Below are 18,595 nucleotides of genomic sequence, written 5' to 3'. Positions count from 1 at the left end.
CAAAAATGCCGGAGGGATCCTCTATTAAAAATATATAAATAAATAATTTCAAAATTAATTAGACATAAACAAGACATAATATTTCAAAAAAAAAAAAAAAAAAAAATCAAACTCACTATGCCATAGTTTTTTGTAGCAGGCAAAACAATCTTGTAGAAAGACTCGGCGTAAGAGTTTGCTGGGATCGGACTCGAACTTTTGTCGTTGTCGGGACGCATTGTTTTGAAAGCCAATGGTTTTAATTTTCTAACAATCTATGTAAATGATTTGAAGTTTTATTTATAGAGATTTTCTTGCAACTAATTAAATACTTTTATGACAAAATTATGCAAACAGCATTAAATATTATTTGCAGAAACTGCATAAAATCGAAGGATGGGTTAATTAAAATTCTCCAAAATTAGATTTTGATAATATCTATTAAACTATAATGAGCAAATCTCTACAATTATCCTTTTTCTTATTTAGTCCCATTTTTCCCGATTTTCATCGTCAACGAGAGTGTCCGTACAAACAAGAAGAATTGAATACGGTGGTACAACGGAAATACAAGAGCAGAAATTTGAACAAAAGAGAGCGGCAAAAGTTCGAATACCTCGAATGAATGGCCCAGATCAAAAGATGAGATTCAACGATCTGAATTAAACTTTGACTTATAAGTGGGCTTTTGCGTAATTGGGCCGATTTCATGTTGGGCCGGCTTAGATGGAGTGGGTTAATAATGGGTTAGATCCCAAAATCCCGACCCGACCCGATTACCTGAATGACCCGAATAGCCTTCCTCTTTCAACAAGAATTCCCTTACTTGGGGCCATCTCCAAAAAGGCAAAGAACAGTTTTTTTTTTCCTTTATATATGTTTTTTTCTTTTGTTTCTAGGATATCTGCAGAACTTCAAATTCATAGAATCAGGATTTGATCCCGACCAGGTTCAACGTTGATTTCTGATTTGATTGGAATTTCAATATAATTCATGCTATTTCTCTTCTATCTGTGTATCAATTACTTTTTCTTTTGCCCTAATTTTGCAGCATCTGTTCTTTATTCCAGGAGCGGAGTAATGATAACCTAAAATAAGGAGCAGAAAGCTTCACAACCTTCATTTTGGCTTGCAGCTACTTTTCTTTAAATAAAGATGATGCTCAAAAATACGTTTTGACTTGGCCCAAATAATGTTTTCTTTGTTCACTTTGGAACAAATGGGACCACATGTAGAATTAAGTGAAAGAAATGGAGAAAATCACGCGACTGTCGAAGCTATCGGAATCCTTTCCGCTGATTGGGGATCTACTGTCCGAAGATATTGCCCAACCGCCCATCGATTTCTTCAGTACTTTCCTAAAGCGTCGTAGCTATCGGGAGTAGCGTAAGCGTCGTAGGAATTTGATTATTTTTTTTCGATTGTGCGTGATCTATGTTTGATTTGCACCAACGAGGGTGTTCAGTTTCCATATAGTGAATGCGGAGTTGGAATTTCATTAATTTTTTTAGATTGTGCGTGATTTATATATGATTTGCACGTACGAGGGTTTTCAGTTTCCATATAGTGAATTCGGAGTAGGAATTGTGTTATATTTTCAAATTGTGCTTGATCGATGCTTGATTTGTTCGTATGATGTACATATGATGGTGATCAATTTTCCATATAGTGATTTCGGATTTCATTATTTTTAGAATCGTGATCTATGTTTTTCATTTGTACGTCTGGTGTTCAGTTTTCCATATAGTGAATTCGGAGTAGTGATGCGGATCTTGAAATGAGGTTTATCATTAGGGCTAAAGAAATGTTGTCGGTTGATTTGAATGTTTTTATTGTGCACAGAGTGGCAGGGCAAGAAGATTATATTATATTTGAGCGTATAGAAGATTATATTATGTTAGTGTACAGATTAGGAATTTCGCCAATTTTTTAGATTGTGGTAACTATATCTATATTGTCTATTTCTTATTTCTGATTTGATTGTGAACTGTTTCGTCTCTTCAGGGTGCAGGTAAATCGGCTGTACTGAATAGCATACTTGGACATCCCGCATTGGTAAGCATGCTTTTTTTTTTTTGGGTTCTTTTTTGAATTACCAGTTCCAACTTTAACCTTTTTCCAAGTGAAAACCACTTTCTCATTTCCCTTTAATTTTGCAGCCGACTGGTGAAGTTGGGACCACTCTGACTCCGGCATGTCTTCACTTAACAAGGCATGAGTCGCCCCAAGCCAATCCATGAAATGGCAGGGTACTACTGGAACTACAGTTCTCGCAAGTGAGCCTCATAGTGAACCTTAATTTTAGAGTATAAGAATCAAGTTCGGCGCACTATTCCCCATCAATTATTTCTGAATGATAAAAATGTTTGCCACTTTGTTACCTCATTATGCCTTATTTATTTCTTATTATTTGTGTCGTCTCCTTTTAGGTACTATTCGGCAATATATACTAAAACAATTCAGCGATGGCCCGAGTAATGATGCGTTAACATTGAAGCTCTGTACGAGCACATGTATGTTTTCTATTGTTGCTCCAATTTACTGAAGTGAAAAATAGCTTCTGACCTTTGTTTATGTTTTTGTATTTACCAGTATATCCGAGATATGGAAATTTCTCAATAGTTTATAGTCATGAAGTAAAAAGATTATTAAAATAAATTTCCACTCATTATCTTATAAAGTCATTTGCTCATGGATGTCCATAATGTATTGTTACTGCGGAAGTTACGTTTGGTTTTGACGGACACTTAAAAGAACTGAGATGGCCGGCGTGGCAATTTTTTTCCTCCTGAGTACATTAAGCTTTGTAAAATTATTTGTAACTTATTTTTACTTCATCACATATGTTTCTCACATAATGTAAAACTAAAAATTGTTTCGTTTTGCCATTTGTAAGGTTAGTTGTCTAATACTCGAACTCCATGTTTTGCAGCTCCGTCATTGAACTTGATTGATTTGCCCGGTCTAAGGAGCGCTCATCCTTCTTATTCATTGGTAAGAGCTTCTTAACAGTGTTCGGTATAGAGTATCTTCTGCAAGAAACCGACAATTTTATTACTCATAATGTGTCTGAAAATAGTATAGACTTGGTCATTCCTACCACACATGTCTCTCTTACTTAAAACTAGTTCTCGATTGGATTAATACAGGCTAGACTCTCTTTGAAATTGAAGTTGAGATAAAACCAATAGTAATAGTTCTAATGTGACGTTTGGATCGTGTTTGAACCAGTAGTAATTATTGTAATGTGAATTAGGACCTCGTAGCACAATATATGATAATCGGTAGTCTGATAGGCTATTTATTCATTGCAGGATAGGCTATTTATTCATTGCAGAGCCTGTACGCTAAAAGTAATAATGCGATGTTGATTGTTGTCGTACCTGTTTCCCAGGCACTAAATGTGGACTCGGCTAAGGCTATACAAGTTGCAAAGGAACTTGACCCATCATGTGGGTTTGCGATCCATTTTATATTAATTTTTTATTTTGAAAAGATAATGATTCTTTGCTGATTGTTTTCTTGCATGTATGTATGTATGCATGTGTATATATTTGTGTGTATATATATATATATATATATATATATATATATATATATTTTGGTATATAACGTGTATAAGCTACTGTTACTCAGGCTCCAGGATTGTTGGTGTCATTAGCAAGATAGACAAAGCAGCTTCAGAACCACGAGTCCTTGCTGCAGTTGAAGCACTACTATTAAATGAAGGACATGGTTTCGCATCAGGGATCCCACGGGTTGCTGTAGGCGAGCCTGTCCATTGTCCATATAGAATGGGGTGGTCGAGCTGATGACAGTTTGGAAATTGCTTTGCGTGCGGATCGGGAAGATTTGAGATCTCTATTCATCGAAGTCCCTCAAAGCAAACTTGGGAGGGAATCCGTGGTTGAGACCCTTTCGAAACAAATTCAAAAGCACATGAGACAGAAGTTGTTGGAAGTTCTTCTTGGGTATGTCATTTTTAATCTTCTTGTTTATAGTTAACGATTTTGCTCCGTTTAAGACTTTGTTTGGTGATATATTCATGTTTTATGTAGAGACCAAAAGCAACGAAGGACTTTGACACCGTACAATAGATGGATCTTTGTCCTTCGAGATGAGAGCGACTTGTAGCGGTCTAAAGGATCTGAAGCTTATTTAGATACTAAGCCAAACAGCTGTGCAGAAGTTATAAAATCCGGAAAATATGCCGTCTTCTATGAGGAAGAGAATAATATCCAAGTTCAAAAATCATGAAGCTTTGTATATACGTGTTGGACGAAAAGGAGAATTTATATTGGCAGCTCCTACATTTGCCAACCGTCTCTACATTGCATGTGCTGTCGTGCCATTATTCAGTGCCTTCTTGTGCTTTCATCTGAAGTTCGATTCCATGGGTGGAAGGATTCTGATTCTTGTGGCGGCACTATTCTTCTTCATCGTGGATCCAATTCAGAAACTTCGATTCATTTGGTCCATTTTTAGAAAGCTCTAGGAGGTTGTCAAGTTTGCCAAAGATGCGACCGAATTGGTGGAGTCCATAAATGGTGTAATGAATAGTTCCGAGAATGGTTTTGTTAATGGTATTGTTGATGTTTTCACCAATGGTGGTGGTGTCAAGAATGGTGGGAGGAAGACTAAGAAGAAGAAAAAAAGAACAGGAGGAAGAAACAAGAAAGGGAATGACTCAAGCGACAACAACTCTTCAACAACTGATAATTCTCCTAGCAAGAGAAGTGGCGTCTCTTTCACCGACAGTTGAGGCTTTTACTATCAGTGGGTAGGATTTTGGATTTAATATCCGTGCCTTACTATCTTAGAATTTAATTCAGATGAACTATCCCTCATGTTTTACACTAGTGGTTCCGTTTTTACACTTGTGGTTCAGTGGTTCCGTTTTTACACTAGTTTTCCGTACCGTGGATAATTCGGGTTGTTGACACCATTTATAGACTCCACCAACTCGGTCGTATCTTTGGCAAACTTGACAACCTCCTGGAGCTTTCTAAAAATGGACCAAATGAATCGAAGTTTCTGAATTGGATCCACGATGAAGAAGAACAGTGCCGCCACAAGAATCAGAATCCTTCCACCCATGGGATCGAACTTTAGATGAAAGCACAAGAAGGCACTGAATAATGGCACGACAGCACATGCAATGTAGAGACGATTGGCAAATGTAGGAGCTGCCAATATGAATTCTCCTTTTCGTCCATCACGTATATACAAAGCTTCATGGTTTTTGAACTTTGATATTATTCTCTTCCTCATAGAAGACAGCATATTTTCCGTAATTATAACATCTACACAGCTGTTTGGCTTAGTATCTAAATAAGCTTCAGATCCTTTAGACCGCTCCAAGTCGTTCTCATCTCGAAGGACAAAGATCCATCTATTGTACGGTGTCATAGTCCTTCGTTGCTTTTGGTCTCTACATAAAACATGAATATATCACCAATTAAAGTCTTAAACTGAGCAAAATCGTTAACTATAAACAAGAAGATTAAAAACGACATACCCGAGAAGAACTACCAACAACTTTTGTCTCGTGTGCGTTTGAATTTGTTTCGAAAGGGTCTTAACCAAGGATTCCCTCCCAAGTTTGCTTTGAGGGACTTCGATGAATAGAGATCTCAAATCTTCCCGCTCCGCACGCAAAGCAATTTCCAAACTGTCATCAGCTCGACCACCCCATCCTATATGGACAACGGACAGGCTCGCCTACAACAACCCATGGGATCCCTGATGCGAAACCCTGTCCTTCATTTAATGGTAGTGCTTCAACTGCAGCAAGGACTCGTGGTTCTGATGTTGCTCTGTCTATTTTGCTAATGACACCAACAATCCTGGTGCCTGAGTAACAGTAGCTAATACACACGTTATATACAAATATATATATATATATATATATATATATATATATATATATATATATATATATATATATATATATATATATATATATATATATATATATATATATATATATATATATATACATGCATACATACATACATGTATGCAAGCAAAGAATCATTATCTTTTCAAAATAAAAAAATAATATAAAATAGATCGCAAACCCACATGATGGGTCAAGTTTCTTTGCAACTTGTATAGCCTTAACTGAGTCCACATTTTGGTGCCTGGGAAGCAGGTACGCCAACATCGCATTATTGCTTTTAGCGTACTAGCTCTGCAATGAATAAATAGCCTATCAGACTACCGATTATCATATATTGTGCTACGAGGTCCTAATTCACATTACAATAATTACTATTGATTTAAACACGATCCAAACGTCACATTAGAACTATTACTATTGGTTCTATCTCAACTTCAATTTCAAAGAGAGTCTAGCCTGTATTAATCCAATCGAGAACTAGTTTCAAGTAAGAGAGACATGTGTGGTAGGAATGACCAAGTCTATACTATTTTCAGACATATTATGAGTAATAAAACTGTCGGTTTCTTGCAGAAGATACTCTATACCGAACGCTGTTAAGAAGCTCTTACCAAAGAATAAGAAGGATGAGCGCTCCTTAAATCGGGCAAATTAATCAAGTTCAATGGCGGAGCTGCAAAATATGGAGTTCGAGTATTAGACAACTAACCTTACAAATGGCAAAACGAAACAATTTTTAGTTTTACATTATGTGAGAAACATATGTGATGAAGTAAAAATAAGTTACAAAGAGTTTTACAAAGCTTAACGTAGTCAGGAGGAAAAAAATTGCCACGCCGGCCATCTCACCAGTTTTTTTAGGTGTCCGTCAAAACCAAACGTAACTGTCGCAGTAACAATACATTATGGACATCCATGAGCAAATGACTTTATAAGATACTTAGTGGAAATTTATTTTAATAATCTTTTTACTTCATAACTATAAACTATTGAGAAATTTCCATATCTCGGATATACTGGTAAATTAAAAAACATAAACAAAGGTGAGAAGCTATTTTTCACTTCAGTAAATTGGAGCAACAATAGAAAACATACCTGTGCTCGTACAGAGCTTCAATGTTAACGCATCATTACTTCAGATGTTTGAAGTTCAAGACAGTTGTAACGAATGCAGCAGCATGTTCTATATAATTGTTAGAATTATTGATGGTGCAGTAAAGCATTTTTCACCGGGTGGTGATTTTAATTCTTGCTAATTGATCCATTCAGTGATATATTTTCTGTGTTGATTGGCAGTCCCTTGGATGATGCTAAGCCTTCAGTAGCAAGAATTCCTTTGACCCCAATTCCTGCCTGTCGAGAGGACTTCTCGCGCATAAAGTTGACATCATTTGATAAATTGATAGAAAGAACATGTAGTGCCATCAAGAATGTACGGCGTTGCAGTGAGCTAGATAAAAAATCTGGAAACTTTGGTGTAGCACCTGATAAGGATCTTTTTTATTTAGTATGTACTAGTTGTCGGAAACTCTGCAAGAAGCAAATCGTATTTTCCTTGAGCGGTGGTGTGAACTTAATCTTGGCGGAGTTTACTCATGACAAACTTTTTGAGAAAAAAAATCAGTTGAAATTTCAATTTTTATGCATCAGCTACTTAACTGGATTTTGAGTACTTGCAACTAAAAATGTATTATAAATCAGTTGGACATTTACCATGCATAGAGTGGTGGGCTGGTGGCAAATGAAATTACAGCAATAAAAACATTTCTTTCACACTGTGCTGCAAGTAAACTATACTATATACATTTAGCTTTTATTAATTTAAACAGCAATAAAAACATTTCTTTCACAAACACTCTAGTAGTAATTGTTTTACCAACCGGGAGAAACTTGATCCGTCTGTTTAAAACCCATTTTGTTATGATTTAATTTTATTGTGGGAGAAACTTGACCCGTCTTTAACATCTCTCTCTGTTAAGAAGATTTTTAAAGCTTTTGCAGGCGATTTTCTCCAAGAATCCATCGTGTTATCTGGCTTGGATCCATAACAAGAGCACTACACGACTTGGGGAAAATCCCAAGATCGGAACCTGCCTGAACATATCCATTGAGAGCAGCTTCCATCTCAGCCTCTACATCAATGTCATCCATGCCATTATTATCGACCATGTTCCCTCTAAGAAGATCACTGTAGTATTTTTCCTTCTCCATATCATTTTCAAACGGTTCCATAGCGGGGCCCTGCAGTAATTAATACCATCAACAAATAATTTATCGCGTACGATAAAATGTACGATTAAAAATAGTCAAAACAGACTAATAATAAATAAATAAATAAAGTTGAGCATCTTTCATTTGAATTCACCAGATGTTCGTATGTATTTCAAGTTTTTCATGTAAGGGAAAGCGTTTATCGTAAGTTTCGAGACACATCAGTTCATCCGAAGGAGGAGCTAATGGCCCACAAGTTTGTGTCTGAGATTAAGTGGAGGATTTCTTATACCTGAATAAGTTCAGCATAATGTTGGTATATCTCACTGTTTTCATCTTGATCACCAAGCAAAGTACCACCATACCAACCATTAGCCTCGTCGACTGTTGTCATTGCTAGGTATCTACGTAAAGGAAAGGAACTATAAACATGAAAGGAAAAAAAATAAAAAATCGAGAAGCAAAAAAACATCAAAAGAAGGGCAAGGAAATTACTGTCTGAAGACATCTTCTTCATTGGTCTCAACAACTGGAGAAAACAAATTAAGGTCACTTAGACCATCGATTTTCCTGTTATCGTGAGTTCCCCCTTTGGTAAGTTCGTTGGAATTCAATTTTGGTGCAGTGCTACTATCCTCGTACTTCCTCTGTCCAAAAAGCCAGTTTGGACTCTTGAGTTGTATTTCGCTGCAATAGATTTAAGCCTCAACATAAGTCGTTTAATCGTACAAAACATTGAGGTGTATTTTCACCCATTATTTATTCAACAAAAGGCAGATTTTCCTGCAATAATCTAGACTGGAGAACAACAGCAAACTAATATATACTATATAAATAAATAAAAAATCTAAAAATAATTAATTAAAAAAAGCCTCAGCTACTTACGCTGCATCAGGTGCCACACCAAAGTTTCCTGATTTTTGATCTAGCTCACTGCAGAGTCGTACATTCTTGATGGCACTACATGTTCTTTCTATCAATTTATCAAATGATGTCAACTTCATGCGCGAGAAGTCCTCTCGACAAGCAGGAATTGGGGCTAAAGGAATTCTTGCTACTGAAGGTTTAACGTAATCCAAGGGACTGCCAATCAACACAGAAAATATATCACTGCATGGATCAATTAGCAAGAATAAAATCACCACTTGGTGAAAGATGTTTCACTCTGCCATTAATTCTAATTATTATATAGAACATGCTGCGGCTTTCGTTACAACTGTCATTGAACTTCAAACATGTGGATATTGCTCAAACTTTGATAATTCCTATAAATAGTACAATTATAGGAGATATAAGGTGCTTCGGTGAAAATTGAGAATTACCTATCAGGCAAAAGATCATCTCCAATCCCAGATACATGAAGATAATAATCAGAATCCAACTCCCACAGCGCAGGTTTTCCTTCCTGGGGCTTGAAATAACCCAAAAATCTGTGTAAACCATCAGAAAACAGACTTCAAAACATAAAAACACGAGACCATAAATTCATGGTTCAATATACAATCTCAAAACTCCTCCAGTTGAATCTGCCTGACTTAATAAGACCTTTTTCAAGACAGCTCTAGGATTAAAGAAATTCAGAACTCACAAATTTATCGCGTCCTGCTTTTCACCATCTGTGTAAGTATTGCTGTAATATCGCTTTATAGACTTCAGAAATTCCCTAGACTGTGTCGTAGCTTTCCATTTACCCTGCCTTTCTGTGAACACCTACGATTGCAACAAGCTAACCATTTAGTCGAAATTTCTCCATTCACAAAAGGCAGCTATAGCAAATAGTATAACTGCATAATTTGGCGTCTTGTAAGAAATGCATACAGTATTGTGTGCTGCCGAGCCACCATACTGCTGTGCCAATGCATCACCCATACTCTGGTACATATCCATGAGAGCAGCAGCAATGCTACTATCGGCATCCACTTTTGGATCGTCGGTCAACCCCAGTGCATGAAGTTGCCGCCCGAGAGCTGCTAAGCCATAAGCATATTGGGCAACGTTTGTCCGATCTAAGCAATCAATGCAGTTTGTACGAAGGACTCCACTTTGAAATCGTGGTGCTGAACTAGCATTAAAGTCTTGATTACGATGTTGATTACTTTCAGAATCCTTATCTTGCTTAGTCAAGGTATCGGTACTACCACTAACCCTTGAAAGATCTCCAGAACTAGCTCTTAAATCTCTAAGAGAAGAGTCCCTGTTGAAAGCAGTCTTATGTTAAAATCAAATTCAGTAGGATCCTTGAGGGAGACACCCACCCTCCCTTACTGGTGGAATTAACGGAAAAAGGAATAAGAATAAAATATAAAGAAGCACAAAAACTATTATATGCTTGAATGGAACCCCAATTTTTTTCCTGGTAAGGGTTCACTCTCGTCCATATCTTTATAAGAATGGGTATATTCAATAAAATGTATCACAATTTTCCTGGCTTTTCTATTCTGACATGTAAATTTGGAGAAACATAAGAAAATCATGATTAAATGGTTCTCAAAGGTGAAGAACTGGAGATTAACAAAACCAATATCAAAGTCCTTGATTCAGGCCTTCAACATAGAAAAACCAGAAATAGAAGCAGACAAGATATTGCATGAGAAACAAACGTAAATCGAGCAAAGATAATGAAATACACCTTGCAGTGCTAGTCCGAGCAAGTTGGATAGCCCTTTTTTTGACAACCAAAGGTTTTCCGCTGTAATAAATTCCAGTTAAATCAAGTGCTTCGCTAGCAACTCCACCCAAAACTGCCAAAACATTAGCAGACTTGCTGGAAAACCATAGGAAACAGTTAGTCGAGTCGAGAAAGGATAGCAAATGCACCGTCAAATATGACCTTAATACCTCTTCGCAAATTTGTGAAAGTCCCAATGGATAAATTTGAGATGATTATCTTCAGAAAGAATCTGGTTCAGATACCCTACTGCATTAGCAAACTCACGCCTTAGCATCATTTCTCGTGGTCTTTTTTCAACTGTCTGTTATTAAGTTAGAATGTAAAAAGCAAAGGAGCAAGTTAGACTTATGCCAAAACATAGACCGGAAAAAACTTGATCTCAGCTTTAGAACAGAAAAGCGAACCATGAAACTCTACAGTCATCAGGTGCTTAGCCCAAACCAGTAAATGATGTCACATACCTTAATCAAATTAAGAACAATGATTGGATTTCCATATCTTCTTGCCAGATCATCAAAATGAATTTTTGTTGCTTCGTATGTAGGATCATAACGTTGCACTTCAATTTATAAACAAAATATGATCAACAAGTCAAATTGTGTACAAACAGCAGCTCAAACTATAAACTGTATGAATAAGACTATTGAAAGCATAAAACTCAATTTCCTCACATATAATATCAGGTTTAGGACTGAATCTTGAAGCCTCTTGCGACCAGAATAGAGGAATAGAACCCCTCATTTGTACAACAGAACTCATTTTTCCTTTGCATGATCCAGCTTCTTCGTCAAGCACAATCTGCTCTGTTTCAACGTCATTGGCTACCCGCCCATTATCATTAACTCCGCGTTTTAGATAACTGTGTCAAAAGCAAAGAACACTTATTTTTGAACTTTATGACTTACATACCATCATAAATATCATTTGGCTGCCAACAAGAGCATGGCACATGAAAAAAAAATCCATATTCTGCTAATTTAGTTACACTGCATGCAAAACCTTCACAAATGTGAAAGGTATAGACACACAATTGCAAACAAAAGTTCTCTAGATGAGGAATAGACGGCACGAAGAGAAAGAGGTGAAAGCGATGTAGATCACTAGAAGAAGAAAAGCAGAACATTAATCCAGCTTCTAGATGCAATTTATTTATTTTCAAAATAAACAAGAAATAAAAGGAAAAAAAACTGGCAAGTTCTCTACTCACTTTACATAAAACAAAGAATTTATGAACCTTGAGATGAGCAATAAAGCAGAAAGCTTAAAATAATAAATAAGTTTTACCGTGTCCCAGCAAAATGGCGAGAGCGTCTGGAAACTAGAGAAACACTAAAATCTCTTCCAAATATTGATAGCCTAACCTGCAATTAATTGTATAGAGAAAATTCCATCAAAGGAGATAGGTATCTTGAACAATTGGTTCACCTCAAAATTACAGAAATATTGTAGATTTGAAATCCTACGTCAGAAAACCTAAACAAGCAGTACAGAATTTTGGACCCCATCCATATTAAAATAATTCATAGAACGAGACAAGCAAGCAGATTTTAGTTTTAAAAAAAAAAACAAAGAGAGAAGGTCGAATGTTAATCTAAAATAACCAACCTGTTTAAAATTCCCATGAACCAGAGGTATAGTCCAAATGGTGTTCTGGCATCTTGACCGAATCGTTTGTGTTAGAAATGAGTTCCAAACAAACATGTTATCATATGGCATCCATTCTTCACCCATTGATAACACATTTTTCTGTAAACTTTGCATTATAGGATACGTATAGCTAAAGAAAAAATCATTTGTCAAATCAACACTGGATAAAAGCTTCCTATACCTGCATATGAAGCAAATTTCGCCAATTATGAAAATGTGTTAAAACTATCATATTACCAAACACACATTTCACTCCCATGAAATGCTTATATTAATTCACTTGCTATCAGAACCATGCACCAAAAATCCAGGAAACTTGTTTATGGGGTGTTGATGATCGGACCCATTTAAGTCACGGGAGCATGGGAAAATCGAAAAACATGACACCCAATAACTTGCTTATAGACATCAATACAATGATGAACGTGTAAACAAACAAATAAAGAAGTTACCGTAGCTCAGTTTTAGAATGAGCAATATCAGTTTGAACTGAAACATGCGGAATGGTAATTATCTGACTCTCATCTATACTATATATCGCATGACCACATATGCTCCCAATTTGGCGCCGCCTTGTCACCAGTATCAGATAGTACGACTCCAAGAATTTAATGCAACCTATAATATATAGCAACAAACAAGAACATGAGAAAATAAGACTACACAAGGACAAAAAGCAATACTTGTAACATAAAAATGCGGATCTGATAACAGTGGAACTCATACTAAAGCTTATTTTCTAGACTTACCAACAATGCCATATACCTTCGCCACAAAGCTTAACCCTCCAGTGGCACGATTTCCCTCAGCAATCCTCTGGAGCAAGCTCTTGACTTCTTGAGGCGGATAAACAACAGGATCTTCACTGATATTCAAATCAGAAGGTTCCATTCTATCGATCTTTAACACCCGAAAGAACTTCTTGTTCCTGTCACTTCCAATCAAATAAAACCTCTGCAAAAAAATAAATGTAAAGAATAATAAGGTTGAGTTGATAATACCAAACAAGAGAGTTGGCTTTTAACTCTCGAAATATCCAACTATATTCATGTCTCCTAAATCCTAATAAATTCCAACTATGAAAGAACAAATTGCTGAGTGAAATAAACATGTGTTCACTGTATAATAGACTAGAAAAACTGAACTCCAGGTTTTCTAATTAATATGAATAAAACAAATAAATCCTGATCACGCATAAACACTGAGTTAACACGAAAATCAAAGGGATCCAATTCATTGCCTTATGCTCAAACAAAAAAATTCTATTGGCAATTTGGCATAGAGCAAACATACAATTGCAAAATGATTAAAACCTGATAAAGAATCAGCTGATCGCGCCCTATTCTAAAAAATCCCAAATCATAAATTAAAGAACAATTGACTTCCTTGAGCATTAAAACAAAAGTTAATCGAGCTTACAGCACGGGTTTCATAGAGGCGGAATTTCTCCAAGGAGTATGAATTTGGGTTGGGCGGGGTGTCCGGGTCATTAGCGGGGTGGATTTTGGATGAATTCGACCCGAATGCTGGAGGAAGATTCACTGCATTGGTTTTCGGTTTCTCTGGTTTCGCCATCTCCAAATTCAGTGCGCGAACTGAACGATTGTTGTGCGAATACTAATTTATGCGAATATTTATTTATTAAAGAAAAAAAAAAAAGATAACCCGTAAAAAAAGTTATGTATTAAAAATTAATTCGAAGTTCATATGGGAAAAATTACAAAAATCAAATTAAAAGATTGGAATTGAATCTTGTTTCATTATCGGTCATTTTTTGATCGTAATTGATCGAGTTAGGAAAAGAATGTTTTTTTCTACATATTAGTATAACTGAGATGTTAAATGTTGTTTCAATTTTACTAATGTTGTTTTGATTTCGAACCTGATTTTGAAATATTTTTATTTTGATTTTGGCAAAATTCGAAACACGAAAACTATAGTCATTTATTTTTATTTTGATTTTGGCAAAATTCGAAACACGAAAACTATAGTCATTTGTGTTAGCTCTATAATCCAACTTAAATCCGCTAGATTGGATGCGTGTGACAAAGTTATGCATGAATAAGTCACATTCTGAATTTTGGGCAGTATACATTAATTCATGTATATCTTTCTCGTCTGATATCCAATTTTGATGATTCAAGTTGGATTAAAAAACTAATTCAAAATACTACAAATTCTATTTTTCGGGTTTTGCAAAATTTGGAAATAAAAATGATCAGAATAACGCTTGAAGTCGTAACAGTATTATTAAAGCTCGAACGATATTTATCACATCCCTTAATATAAATGTATGATATATTAACATTATACAAGTATAATTTTTGACAAAAAAAAAGTATAGTAAGTTGGAATCTTATGTACATTTCAATTCAATACAAAAACTTCGAATAATATTGAAATTTTTCAAAATTCGGAATGGTAATTTTGGGAATTATAACAGTATAGTAAATTGGAATCTATGTACATTCCAATTCAATACAAAAACTTCGGAAATTCGAATTCTTCAAAATTCGAAAAATCAAAGAAACTGTTAAAGCAAAGAAAGAAAAGAGTACAATTCTTGTACAAACATATCCTCCCACTAATTCTTCTACAAACATATCCCACTAATTCTTCTTCTTATCCCAAAATGTCGATTTGAGCTTCGACAAGTCTTTCAACATGATCCCTGCCGAATGCACTTCCTTGAGAAATGACAAACCATATCCCACTAAACCGGTAAGAAGATATCCGGTCGACGTCTCATAACCAATATACCACCCTACACCTCCCCCGAGTAAAATAAAAACGAGAAAACCTAGAACCATCGTCAACAAGCTAGATGATCGTGTTCCTGTCTCCAAGCTAGAAGATTGTGTTTCGGTCTCGTCTTCCCTAAGAGGAGGGGTACCCATAGAGAAGTCTCGGAGGAGCCTATGTTTCATTCGTAGACGGATATTTTGAGCAAGTGCTTCGACCAATGCAAATCTCCCAATTTTGCTTCTGGGGACACCTTCCAGAATACGTTTCAAAATATGAAACTCTTTTTCCCAATCAACTCTCATTTCAGCCGTACCGTGATATTCATCCATAGTTAAACATTCAATCATAGCAACCCACGGAATGTTAAATATACTTGTAGGTCCATTATCTAACAATAGATCCTTCACAGCAGCCAGGACGTATGGTTTCGAAGATGCTTCATCGATCTTGGTAATCACACCAACAGTTCTTGTGCCTGAGTAACAGTAGCTAATACATGTTATTATATATACATAAGTACATTACTTCAATAAAAACAATCAGAAAATAGTCACTATCTATTCAAAATTCACAAACAAAGATAAAATGGATATCGCAAACCCACCTTCTGCATCGAATTCCTTTGCGATTTGGATAGCCTGAGCTGAGAGCACATTTGGAGCTTGATCAGCAGGTATTACAACCAGCAATACCGCATCACTGCCTTCAGCGTACTGTCTCTGCAAAGAATAAATAGCCTATCACACTACCAAACAGATATTAATTCAACTATTACTATTAGTTCAGTCAAGGTCCAAAGGGTAGAAGTTTAGCAACATTTCGGAGGGCCACAACATTTAACTATCCAGAATGGGTTTAATTGTATCTCAACCTCATTTACAATTTGTGTACCTTCTCTCTCAAATTTCAGTTTCAACAGCAACCTGTTTAGCATGAATTAATCCTATTGGGAACTAGTTTCGAGTAAGAGTCAGAAAGTTTCACATATGAAAAACTAGTTTAGGGATTGCTAATTCTACACTAGTTTCAGAAACATTATAAGAAATAGACTTGTTGGTTTCTTGCGGAAGATACTTTATAAAAAATGCTGTTCAGAAGCCCCTTACCAATGAATGACCAAGAATGACGTTGTCTACACCAGGCAAATCAGCCAATTTTAATGGTGGAGCTGCAAAACATGGAGATCAAATCTTAGATAACTATACAAATGGCAAGACATTTTATTGTCGTGTGATAACGAAACAGTATATAGTTTTATATAATGTAAGAAACATATGTGATGAAGTAAAAATAAGTCACAAATATTTTTACGAAGTTTAATGTAATAAGATTTTTTTTTTGGCCATGCTGACCTAGATAACCAGGTTTTAAAGTATCCGTCTAAAAGTAACTCGTCTTTGCAATAAAAGATACATCATCGATTTTCACCTCCATGAAAAATGAAGATGACTTCACATGATACTGAGTTTAAAATTTATTTTAATAATCCTTGTTACTGCTGCATGAGTAGAATTTATGTTTCCTGGGTAAATTAAAAAACATAAACAAAGATCAGAACCTATTTGTCAGTGTAGTAAATTGGAGTAACAATAGCAGACATACCAGTACTTGTAATAAGCTTCAAACTGTTCTGACCAGAGTTTTCGCTCCATTTCGTTTGTATCAATCTCCGAAGTGAACCTAAAACAGGCAATACATAAAAGAAGAAAAAAGATCAGCATAATGAGACAACCAAATGGCAAACATATTTCACATTCACAAATAATTGATAGGGAATAGTGTGCCTAAACTGATTCTTATACTCTAAAATTAAGGTTCGTTTAGAGGCCTCACATGGACACCTTGGAAGTAAACATGGTGGATTGATGATGGTTTTGCTATCTAGTGATCTATCCCTTATCAAATCAACATATGTCGGAGCATGTGTTGCACCACCTTCACCAGTCGGCTGCAAAATGAAAGGGTACCGTAAGAGAAAGTAGTTTTCACATGGAAAAAAGTCAAAGTTGGGACTGGTAATTCAATGAAGAATCTAAAAACACGCATAATTACCAATACAGGATGCCCAATTAGACTATTCAACACCGCAGACTTACCTGCACCCTGAAGAAACAGTTCACAATCAGAAATAAAGTATGACGAAATAGACATTGACATAACATGATGGTAGATCGAATTGAACAATTTCAATCCACATACTTGAAATGCACACATGCCGGCGCACTATTTACAATAATCCCAATATCTTGTAACATATTTGTTTCAAATAGCATAGGAAAAAGTGAACGGATCAAATACTTAATTGAAAAGCAATCTTGTATCAGTTTTTATTTACAGCTTGTCTATATCAGGGGATACTGGTCTCAGTCACGACTATCATAATCATCCACCAATCTACTCGTAAACAGCAGAATTAAAGACATAGGCATAAACATTAAAAACTATAATGCTCTATGCATCTACATCTTTAACAAGATCAAAAGCCTGTTCAAGGAAGAAATGCAATATTTATCCAGTGACTTCAACTACCTATTAAAATTGCCGCAAAAGATAACTCATATAAATGAAACATAACATATCATACGACCTCATAACTTAAATATATTGTGTGCATCTCTTATTGAATGTAAATCTCCTTTATATAGGATTTACACAAAACCCTAAATCATATGCAATTCTAATTCTAAGTTACCATAAAAAGCAAACTACCTAAAATACAATAATATCCAACGAATATACATATAACTGTTACCAGAAGGCAGAAACCCTAAATTCATATAAACTTCTAAGTTACCATAAAAAGCAAACTACCTAAAATACAATAATATCCAACGAATATACATATAACTGTTACCAGAAACCCTAAATTCATATACACTTCTAAGTTACCATACAAAACAAATTACCTAAAATACAATAATATCAAACGTATATACATATAACTGTTACTAGAAACCCTAAATCATATACAATTCTAAGTTACCATACAAAAAACATTACCTAAAATACAATAATATCAAACGTATGTACATATATCTCAATATTAACTCATACAAATGAAACATAACAGAGATCAGGTTACTAAATCTCAAAATTGAATTGCAATTCAGATCCCAAGAGATCAAGCAGCAACTTCAAACTGTCTAATTAATCATACTTACAGTATCGCCGAGAGCAATAACACTGAGGAACCGCGACGGCGTTTCATGCACATCTTCACCGGCAAGCAGCTCGGACAGAAATGGCAACGAATCGGAGAGGTGCGATAATTTCTCGATTTCCTCCATGAGACGAAGAGAGAGAAAATGATTTTTTTTTTCAACACCGGGAGAAATTGATTTCGATTTCGATTTCGTTAGCTTATGCTTGAAGGTAGAAGAAGGGTTCTGCTTTTTGGCGGTACGGATTTTTGGTGCAGGACTTTTAAAACGAGTTAATTT

General features: G+C 35.6%; 3 protein-coding genes across 11 annotated transcripts; 1 reads left to right on the top strand and 2 right to left on the bottom strand.

Annotated features, from left to right (window-relative positions):
- Positions 1 to 757: 757 nt before the first annotated feature.
- Positions 758 to 4,924, top strand: LOC148772002 (dynamin-2B-like). Of its 8 annotated transcripts, none has more exons than XM_088815932.1 (9): positions 762 to 928; positions 1,050 to 1,365; positions 1,984 to 2,034; positions 2,139 to 2,255; positions 2,409 to 2,492; positions 2,912 to 2,973; positions 3,299 to 3,431; positions 3,616 to 3,950; positions 4,038 to 4,924. In XM_088815932.1, exons 4-8 carry the CDS (start codon positions 2,216 to 2,218, stop codon positions 3,789 to 3,791), a joined length of 495 nt encoding a protein of 164 aa, XP_088672058.1. In that variant the 5' UTR covers positions 762 to 928; positions 1,050 to 1,365; positions 1,984 to 2,034; positions 2,139 to 2,215; the 3' UTR covers positions 3,792 to 3,950; positions 4,038 to 4,924. The 8 variants fall into 8 exon arrangements, 6 of the variants coding, with proteins under 6 accessions (XP_088672062.1, XP_088672058.1, XP_088672057.1 ...); XM_088815931.1 differs by having other exon boundaries at positions 764 to 928; positions 1,031 to 1,365; XM_088815934.1 differs by having other exon boundaries at positions 765 to 928; positions 1,031 to 1,365; positions 3,317 to 3,431.
- A 2,684-nt stretch (positions 4,925 to 7,608) lies between these two features.
- On the bottom strand, positions 7,609 to 14,226 carry ATSAC1 (Phosphoinositide phosphatase family protein). Its single transcript, XM_012999437.2, has 16 exons — positions 13,830 to 14,226; positions 13,160 to 13,364; positions 12,863 to 13,028; positions 12,369 to 12,591; positions 12,048 to 12,124; positions 11,435 to 11,622; positions 11,225 to 11,322; positions 10,931 to 11,064; positions 10,722 to 10,856; positions 9,911 to 10,286; positions 9,681 to 9,802; positions 9,415 to 9,522; positions 8,978 to 9,175; positions 8,588 to 8,779; positions 8,385 to 8,496; positions 7,609 to 8,122 (listed from the first exon to the last, which is right to left on the bottom strand). Exons 1-16 carry the CDS (start codon positions 13,983 to 13,985, stop codon positions 7,868 to 7,870), a joined length of 2,745 nt encoding a protein of 914 aa, XP_012854891.2. The 5' UTR covers positions 13,986 to 14,226; the 3' UTR covers positions 7,609 to 7,867.
- A 555-nt stretch (positions 14,227 to 14,781) lies between these two features.
- On the bottom strand, positions 14,782 to 18,584 carry LOC105974314 (dynamin-2A). 2 transcript variants are annotated; one of them, XM_088815946.1, is made up of 7 exons: positions 18,317 to 18,584; positions 17,208 to 17,258; positions 16,989 to 17,103; positions 16,758 to 16,835; positions 16,262 to 16,323; positions 15,760 to 15,874; positions 14,782 to 15,630 (listed from the first exon to the last, which is right to left on the bottom strand). In XM_088815946.1, the coding sequence occupies exons 1-7, from the start codon at positions 18,440 to 18,442 to the stop codon at positions 15,020 to 15,022; spliced, it is 1,158 nt and encodes a 385-aa protein (XP_088672072.1). In that variant the 5' UTR covers positions 18,443 to 18,584; the 3' UTR covers positions 14,782 to 15,019. The 2 variants fall into 2 exon arrangements, with proteins under 2 accessions (XP_088672072.1, XP_088672071.1); XM_088815945.1 differs by lacking the exon at positions 17,208 to 17,258 and having other exon boundaries at positions 18,317 to 18,580.
- Between the last annotated feature and the right edge of the window lie 11 nt (positions 18,585 to 18,595).

This window comes from Erythranthe guttata, chromosome 3 (assembly GCF_056151865.1).
Source record: "Erythranthe guttata isolate IM_541 chromosome 3, IM_541, whole genome shotgun sequence".
NCBI classification, from domain to species: domain Eukaryota; kingdom Viridiplantae; phylum Streptophyta; class Magnoliopsida; order Lamiales; family Phrymaceae; genus Erythranthe; species Erythranthe guttata.
Note: the sequence above shows the minus strand (reverse complement) of the source record. Positions and strands in the feature narration are given on the sequence as shown.

Bases quoted from the DNA above. Each gene is read 5' to 3' on its own strand.
- LOC105974314 (XM_088815946.1), bottom strand. From the start codon at position 18,442: ATGGAGGAAATCGAGAAATTATCGCACCTCTCCGATTCGTTGCCATTT. The intron at 15,875-16,261 runs GTAAGGGGCTTC...TATTCTTTGCAG, and splicing joins TCATTCTTGGTCATTCATTG to AGACAGTACGCTGAAGGCAG. The intron at 15,631-15,759 runs GTGGGTTTGCGA...ACTGTTACTCAG, and splicing joins AAAGGAATTCGATGCAGAAG to GCACAAGAACTGTTGGTGTG.
- ATSAC1 (XM_012999437.2), bottom strand. From the start codon at position 13,985: ATGGCGAAACCAGAGAAACCGAAAACCAATGCAGTGAATCTTCCTCCA. The intron at 11,623-12,047 runs GTAAAACTTATT...CTTTTGACACAG, and splicing joins CGCCATTTTGCTGGGACACG to TTATCTAAAACGCGGAGTTA. The intron at 10,287-10,721 runs GTGTATTTCATT...TGCTTTCAACAG, and splicing joins GCTCGGACTAGCACTGCAAG to GGACTCTTCTCTTAGAGATT.
- LOC148772002 (XM_088815932.1), top strand. From the start codon at position 2,216: ATGAAATGGCAGGGTACTACTGGAACTACAGTTCTCGCAA. The intron at 2,493-2,911 runs GTATGTTTTCTA...CATGTTTTGCAG, and splicing joins GAAGCTCTGTACGAGCACAT to CTCCGTCATTGAACTTGATT. The intron at 2,974-3,298 runs GTAAGAGCTTCT...ATTGCAGGATAG, and splicing joins CTCATCCTTCTTATTCATTG to GCTATTTATTCATTGCAGAG.